This window comes from Lycium ferocissimum, unplaced genomic scaffold (genome assembly GCF_029784015.1).
Source record: "Lycium ferocissimum isolate CSIRO_LF1 unplaced genomic scaffold, AGI_CSIRO_Lferr_CH_V1 ctg4779, whole genome shotgun sequence".
Classification (NCBI taxonomy): Eukaryota; Viridiplantae; Streptophyta; class Magnoliopsida; order Solanales; family Solanaceae; genus Lycium; species Lycium ferocissimum.
Window position 1 is genome coordinate 26601 of NW_026725769.1, and position 9073 is coordinate 35673.

At 40.4% G+C, this 9073-nt stretch overlaps 1 protein-coding gene across 1 annotated transcript; it reads right to left on the minus strand.

Moving 5' to 3' along the window:
• Positions 1 to 7943: 7943 nt before the first annotated feature.
• LOC132044554 (uncharacterized) lies at positions 7944 to 8548 on the minus strand. Its single transcript, XM_059435057.1, has 2 exons — positions 8407 to 8548; positions 7944 to 8206 (listed from the first exon to the last, which is right to left on the minus strand). The coding sequence occupies exons 1-2, from the start codon at positions 8546 to 8548 to the stop codon at positions 7944 to 7946; spliced, it is 405 nt and encodes a 134-aa protein (XP_059291040.1).
• Between the last annotated feature and the right edge of the window lie 525 nt (positions 8549 to 9073).

Consider the following 9073-nt stretch of genomic DNA (forward strand, 5'->3'; position numbering starts at 1 on the left):
TGTAGTAAACCATTTCCTTAAATTTTATCATTACTCATATTGTAACTCTTCTATTATACTAACTAGGCAATCATGCTCAAATACCGAGACATTACAAATTCTATCAGGGCCAATCCTGTGCCAATACCGCAAGTTAACTTATCATTTAATGAATTCGTAATTGTTTTAAGGAAAACTCTCTTATCATTCTAATATTCATCACTCACCCAAACCTAGAAATCCATACACACCCATATTAAGGTCATCTAGCTCCACACTTGCCCAATCTAAGATCACAGCCTATGGTTTATAGCAACTAAGCCCAATTGTGCCAAGTTCGGGAATATTCATCCAAGACCCAAGTATAACTACAGTATCCCGTCCCCATTTAGTCACCTACAAGGATCCCAACACAATCCATATCAAATCCAAGCAACAATCCAAATCACGCTCAGCAATAAGAGAGACAACAAAATGCGATAGAAATATGCCAAGTCTCAGTATATCAACCTCGAATCCATAAATCACAACCATATCACAAAAAACCAAGAGGTACAATCCCATGCAATAATGTATGAATGATGAATGCAATGCATATGGACCGTACACATGTATTCTGACGATGGAACATCACATCTCGGCAACACAACCCATTGGGGACCCGCGAAGTCCATGTACCAGTCACTCCGCACATAGCCCAGAGATAACTCCATATCCAACCAATACGCCTCATATCAGTCATTTTGCACACAGCCCAGAGATGACTCGATATACAATAAGTCCCAAAATATTACCGAGTCGCTCGCACACTTTGACCCAGGAGATGATTCGTATCAAAAGTGTCTCAATGCATCTGTATTTCCTTCTCACTTTCCATCCTCAGTACCATAACAAGACAATATCAAAGTATCATAGAAATTAGTATGAATACGATGCAATGTAATATCAAATAACCAATTCAGTCCCAAACAATATCACACATGGTACACAAGTAATATCAATAATAAGGCTACACAACAAGTCACAATGGAAACACAATTCTCATCTCAATATCAATTCAAAGTAAGGTACCGCAATATCATAATCATAATATATCACTAATCACCATTATCCAATATCTCAACATGGCAACGAGCCAATAATTAAATAGAACAAGATAAGTCAACAACGCAACGGGGTGGCTAGCCCCAAATTATTCAGCAAGGCCCAACCTAAGGCAATATCCAACCTAACTTCATACCCGAAGATTTACATGCATTCTCCGATAATATCATCTAAACATACGCTTCGCTAATCAAAGTCTAACTATAAGGTAATCAAGTATCTACAACTATGCCAGTAATATACACTAGCCAATATTTCTCATATGCAATCGATCTATGTATCCATCCTAGTCTCCAAAATCCTATACATGCATTCTCTGTTTCATCCAACATGCGTATATAGGAGTCTAGTCGAAGTCTACCAAGAGAGGGAATCCGTAACCTACCTCAAGGACAAACTGATGCGTGAATATCCACCTGAACTTCATCTTCCATCCTTGTAGGGAATTTGTAGATCCGAGAGGTCTAGGGACTATGGATAGTTTCAAGTAAGCAACAATTTAGGACTTTGGGTTCATCGAGGTAAAATCGTCATTTTATGAATATCATTCCTGATTATCAATTAATACTATTTAACCTTATTTCATAGAAATCAAGGTGTATACAAGTCAAACTTACCTTACTAGTTCATATTCCTCATTATCAAAGCCTAACAAGTTAACCCAGTTGGGAATAGAAGGATTTAGGCTTAGAATCTGTTATTTATCTAGGTCTTGCAATAAATAAGCCAACCTTGAGTTTCTATTTACTCTAGGTCAACAATACCACTTTTACCCAATAGTCTCTTAAATTTTTTAAGAAAGAAACTTCATTTAATGCTTTGCTATAACCATAAATGGTGTAAGAAGAAAGAGAGAATTAAATGGAGTTGAAATGAGGGATTTAAGGAGATTACCTTCCCAAACATTCAAGTCTCTAGGGCTGGAATATCCTCAGGTGGCGGCTGCAGCTTTGGAAAATGAGAGTTTTTAGGTCAAGTCCCGAGATGGGGCTTTAAATAGGTCAACCACTAGTTGTCTACAACTTTAGCAGTCAGTCAAACACTTTAGCGGTACTGCTTCGGCGACATCTAGACCACAAAAGTGAACCATTGGGACTTTTCCTGCCTCCGCTTTAATGGAGCATGGGTTGCAGAGGCGTGGGTTGCGGAGGCATGACCGCTATGGCGGTCAGCCTAGCGCTGTGGTCGTCTAACTGGGTCTAGTGGCCAAAATTCAATATTTTTATTCCTACTCACACGACGGATCCAGTTAGGCTAGATGTTTACTGGGGATACGTAACGAATCGAATAAGTCTAGGATGTCAAAGTTGCGAATCTTTCGAAATTACGATAATGACTAAACGGGTCGTTACAATCTCGAAGGCATGATTCAATTTGGGTAATTGTAGATCGGCCTACTAAATCAACACACTTTTTGCCAGTAAGGACCACCAATTCAATAGAGGATTATGCCAAGCTATATATTCACAAAATTGTTAATCTTATGGGACCCAGTGTCCATTATTTCATATCGTGGCGCTCAGTTCATAAAATTTTTTTGGAATTCCTTTCAGAAAGGATTAGGTACCAAGGTAAATCTTAGTACAACTTTTCATCCTCTGACAGATGTCCAGGCAGAGAAATCTATTTAAACACTTGAGGATATGTTGAGGGAGTGTATCCTGGATTTCAAAGGTAATTGGGATGATCACTTGCCTCTCATTGAATTTGCCTAGTATCATTCTAGTATCAAGATGGCACCGTTCGTAGCTCTTTATGGATAAAGGTGTAGGTCTCCAATTGGTTAGTTTGAAGTTGGCAAAGTAGAATTATTAGGACCATAGTTGGTCCATCAAGCTATGCAAAAAGTAAAGCTAATTCAGGAGCATTTGAAAACTATCCAGAGTCACAAAAAAGTCCTATTCGAATGTGCGCAGCCTTGAGACTTTGAATTTCAGATTGATGAGTGGCTATTTTTGAAAGTTTCACCTATGAAAGGTGTCATGAGATTTGGGGAGAAAGGAAAACTCAGTCCCAGATATATCGGGCTATAACGAATCCTACAAAGGATTGGTCAAGGGCCTAGAGCTCGAATTACACAAAGATTTGGTTTTCGTGCACCCAGTGTTCCATGTGTCCATGTTGAAGAAATGTGTGGGAGACCCATCATTGGTTGTCCCTACTGAAACCATCGCAATTAAAGATGGCCAGACTTATGAAGAGATTCCTATGGCTATTCTTGATATCCAAGTTCTCATGTTGAGGAATAAAGAGGTTGCTTCAGTAAAAGTGTTATGAAGGAGTCAAAAAGTCGAAGAGGCTACGTGGGAAGCTAACGTGGACATGAAATCCATATATCCCCACCTATTTTACGAACAATAAGAAAACGCCGAAGGTAATTACCTCAGTATTCATGTACCCATGTCAGCTAAGTATTCGTGTGTTCCTTTCAGCTAGTATTCATGTGTTCCTTTCACTTCAGTATTCATGTGTTCCTTTCAGCTCAGTATTTAGGTGTTTCTTTTAGTTCTGTATGCATATGTTCCTGTCAGTTCAGTATTCATGTATTCACGTCAGTCACGTTTATGTTTCAGTTACCCTATTTTACTATGCATATGTATTGTGATGCCCTGTGAGGCTCGTGTTGATGCTCTGATTAGCTGGTAGGTGTTTGAGAAATGTTGGGATAGTCCCAGTTACAGAGGAAACTCTGTCTAAATCTTGTAAAATTTCAAAGTTAGTCATATTTCTTGCTATGACCTATCATTCGAGGATGAATGGTCCCAAGGGAGAGATAATGTAAAACCTTGTGCATTCAGGCTATGGTTTCACTCATAAGATGGGGATATAATAGAACCAATATGGGAAGTATAAGAAATGTTGTGTAACCTATAAAATGTTGTAAGAAGACCTTGAGAAAATTAAAGCTGGAAGCTACGCTATGGACCATGCTTTCAGGTGAACATTTATAAGGCCTCACTTTAAGCGGGCATCACCCCTTTATTCTTTGGGAATTTAGGCATCACCCCCTTATTCTTGGAAATACCTTTCCATCCATATATGGACCATGCTAAATGTCGCTTTGCGCAAAGAGTTATGACCACTGAAAGGTCACATAGTAGTTCCCCAGATGCAAATATGCAATGCAGATTGTGAAATGCGGTGCAGATTGACATCAGCAAGGCATTTCCCAATGCATTTTGGAAAAATTCAAGTCCTGAAGTTTCCAACATTTTCTTTAGATATGCTTTAGCATTTGAGTCTGCAGAATGCAATCTGTGGCGCAGATGCAAACGCAAACACCCGGGAATCATTAAAGTCACGGTTTTTCAATTTTTTTTTTCTTTTTATCAAGACATGGCATGACTTTTCTCTCCTCTTCTCATCCTCCACATCAAGGTAAGTCTCTCCCATGTGTTCCCAAGTGATTCTAACACTTATACATGGATTCTTACCAAGATTCTGTGCTACAGTCTTAGGGTTTTAAAAAAACCTTCCTCAAGGTTCAAGTTCAAACTTTTGGGTTTCTTCTTCAAACGTTCAGACCTTTTCTTCAAGTTGTGGAGCGATTAAAATATGTAAGGCTAAATCTCTTTGTGTGGAAAAATCATCATTCTTTCCCACGTCACGGTCTCGATGATTACTATGAATTATGTCAGAAATAGATATTATGCCCTAGTTCATGAAAAGTTCAGAATTTCTATCCTTTGAGAATGTAGTTTCATAGTTATTCAAGATTGTCATTCTGAATATTGTGAACTTAGTACGTATGTTTGACATCCCATGAGTCTAAGTCATAGACCACGAAATGCTTATGTAGAAGTTCTACTCTAATTTCCATGAACAGTTCTTGAATCCAAGTCTCAATTCAGTATATAAGTAGTCAGAACCTCAGTGTGAATTCATGTTTCAGTATCTCATATAAGTATTACAGTATGGTTCTTAGATCCACGATATTATTTGTTAAATGATGAACGCATGTATTTGGGCCCAAGGCCACAATTTATGTATGCGTATACCTGGGCTCGAGTCAACATATCACGACCCAACCCGCCATGATCGGCACCCACACTAACACCTAGCGAGCGAACCAATACGTCTAACCATCTACTCATTCAAGTCCATTTTTATTTAACCAATTCATAATAGTTAAACATAAGATAAACCAATAAATAGTCATGCCATAAAATAATAACGTAAATGCGGAAGTCCTAACTATTACAACCGCAAAATCTGAAAGTCACTGTACAAGGAATCTAATCCAAAACATGTCTAAGGAATGTATATTGTCTGAAATAAATAACTATCAATGTCTGGAATGAAATTAGACATTAGAAAAAGAAGATCTTCAGGTGGCCTGACATGGATAGAAGCTCACCTCAAAATTTTCGCAAATGGTCTCAACGCTAAATATGAGGTTGGGTAGCAGTCTCTGGATCACAATCTGCACCCAAAAGAATGAAGCAAGGTAGTATCAGTACAAAAACTATGTACCGATAGATATCATAGCCCGACTAAGATTAGTATCATGCATGAATCATAAAATCAATAAAATAGACAGACCAATCAATAACACATAATCAAATAGCCCAACGACACGTCAACCAATGATAGTAACAAGCAAGTCACCCAATGATATCAAATCAAGTCAACGGAAGCAAACAATGGAAATAAGTCTGCCAACAGCGACCAAACACACGCTGTACACACATGCTAAGTGGTGTCATTGCCCAGTAGTGATGACCTGCAGGGGACCCATGGTGTCCATGTACCACCCGTTTCGAATTCACTCCTCGGACCTGAGCTTACAACTAGGCCACATCCTCACCCCCGGTCAAGTGTGTCTGTTCATATCTAGGTCTCATCCTCACCCCCGGTCAAATGAGCCTTTTCATATATATACATATTTATTGTCACATCGCTTTCAATAATCGATTTATCATTTTGTACCTCAAATTCACCAAGAAGATCATATTAACTTCTCACCACAACATTATCAACCTGTAGGTCCCAAAATATCGATTAGTGGCATTAAGCCCACATAATCACTCAACCAATAGCATATTGGAATTTCAACCACACACATTATGCTTGAAGACTAGACATGCTTTTCTCCTATCAATTTCACAACACATACAATCAACTAATCGAAGTCTAACTCAAGTAGACCGTAACCTACCTCAACTGTAGAGCTGGAACAATGCAGATTACTCCGCTATGGTCTTTACCGTCCGTAATACCTCAGAACGCTCAAAGTCTAGCAATGAAGATGCTAACTAAGTCACATTCACTCTAGTCTCAAAATCAATTCAGAGAACACCCTTTCTTTTTGCCCCATTCTAATAGGTGAATGAATTTTAGGTGGAATCAATCTAATAAATGGCCTTAACAACTGCGAACTATCAATTTACAAGGCTGTTTAATCAAATCATCTATTTCAAGCAGTTTCTATGGTCAAGCTACCATTTTTATGAAACCTTAAGTCTCAATTCACTTATTTCATGTCTCTAATGGTTCAAATCTTGATTAAAAAGTGATAACCCAAGCCTCTAGGTGAAAAACACACAATAATATTCATAGACCACCAATTATTGAAAGTCTATTAAGTTCTAGGGTTACTATTCCCAATTCACCATTGTAGACCCATAAAAGGGATGATAATCATAGAGATGAAATCGTAATGATGGAAGGAATAGTTGAGACTTACCTCTCAAGGATATTCTTTCCCTAGCTTAGAATTTTGCCCTAAGTGCTTGTTAGGAACTGTTTTGGAGTTTTATCAATAAAGAATTCAGAACTAAGTGTTTAAAACTCGAGATTCTATCCCCGTCGACCGCTGCGGCTATCCGACCATGGTTGCAGTGGTCCCGCTATAGAGGGCAAATGCCCGTTGTAACGGACCTCACTAACTTCTTCCCTCCGATCTGGCGGGCCTGATCCCTCTATAGCGCCATCGCTACGGCGGTCCAGTTACCGCCATAGTGGACACCCCGTTTCCAGAATGACCACAGCGGTGAGAGGGCCTATGTTACAGCGGCCCTGCCACAGCAGTACATACCCCGCCGCAGCGGTGCCACTGAGCCAGTAAGCTCGCTAATTTCACAATTTTCAACTCTACCGCCAAACACTTCATTCGAGGCCTCACAAACACAAATAAAACATGCACATTGATATAAAAACACCATATGGACTCACCCGTGGCTTCGGAATTCCTAACGGAGTTCTAATTTCCTACGGGACCCCCCTATGGACTAAACACAAACCAACAATAATCACACACAAGTCAAGTTTTCATTTCTTAGACTTATACATTCGAGTTTCTATTAGCTCGTTCTACCCTTGGGAAGGTTCTATTTGGTAGGGTGATCCTATATTTTCCATAATGACTGGAAGGGTCGTTACAGTAGATACTATTAAAACACCGTTCGTCCCCAAACGGAAAAGGTTAAGGAATCTAGGAAAAGTTACCTGTCTCGGTGAAAAGCTGAGGATACTTGCTATGTATATTCGATTCTGCTTCCCAAGTAGCTTTCTCAACTGGGCGATTCTTCCACTGCACCTTTACGGAGGCTATTTCCTTCGACCTCAACTTACGGATGTCTCTATCTAAGATTGCAATAGGCTCTTCCTCATACGTCAAGTTCTCATCTAGCAAAATTGAATCCCAACGGATTATGTACGAACCATCGCCATGATACCTCTTCAACATCAAAATGTGAACTACCAAATGAAGGCCTGATAGGCCTGGAGGTAAAGCCAACTCATAAGCTACCTCCCCCACACGCTTGAGAATCTTAAATGGCCCGATGAATCTCAGGGTAAGCTTGTCATTCTTTTCAAACCTCATCACACCCTTCATAGGTGAGACTTTTAACAATACCTCAGACTTTACGGTCCGCATACCCCTTCTGCCTACTCTGTGCTGCCAGAAGCTTAGCTTGAATCACCTTCACCTTCTCTAATGACTCCCTCAGAAGGTTTGTACTCCAAGTTCTTAGCTTAAATGCATCGAACCAATCAATATGAGACCTACACCTTTTTCCATACAACACCTCAAATGGAGCCATGTCAATGCTTGAGTGGTAGCTATTACTATATGCAAACTCTGCCAATGGTAAGAACTGATCCCATTGACTACCAAAGTCTAACACACAAGCCCAAAGTATATCCTCAAGAACCTGAATAGTCCGCTCGGACTGCCCGTCAGTCTGAGGGTGGAAAGGTGTACTAAGGTCCAACCTAGTACCTAGTTCCTCATGCATATGCTCTCAAATCGAGATGTGAACATTATGACCCTATTGGACATGATGGAGATAGGAAACCCATGTAGCCTAACCACCTCACGAATGTAGATCTTGGCTAATTTCCCCGCGTTGTAAGTTATCCGCACCAAAATAAAATTGGCTGTCTTAGTCAACCTGTCAACAATATCCCAGATAGAATCAAACTTCCCCAACATCTTCGGAAGACCACCCATGAAATCCATTGCTATTCTTTCCCACTTTCACTGTGAATGGGCATCCTCAGAAGTGTACCCCTATGTTTCTTGTAACGACCCTTTCGGTTGTTATGGGAAATTAGGACTTCATTGGGAATTTTGAGGCCGCGGGTGGATTCGTAGGGCGTCTTTTTGTATATGTGTATATTTTGTGTTGTGTTTTTGAGGCCTTGGATGAAATGTGGGTGATAGGGGAAAAAATGGACAAAATCGAGCTCACTACCCAAAACGAGCCACTTTAGCGGTAGGAGTGCCGCTGCGGTAGTACCGCTGTAGCGGTGGGCTGACCGCTCCCAACGGCCAGCCACATTCTCCAGAGGTCGCTGTGTCGGGCGATTGCCCGCTACGGCGATACCTCTATAGCGGTGTATTAACCGCTATAGCAGTGAGCGAATTTGTGTTGGGTCCGCGATAGTGGTGGCTTGGCCGCTATAGCGGGACCGCTGCAGCGGTGAAACGACCGCCACAACAGTTAACAGGGAAGCAGAAATCGTGTTTAAATGGTTTAGTCTC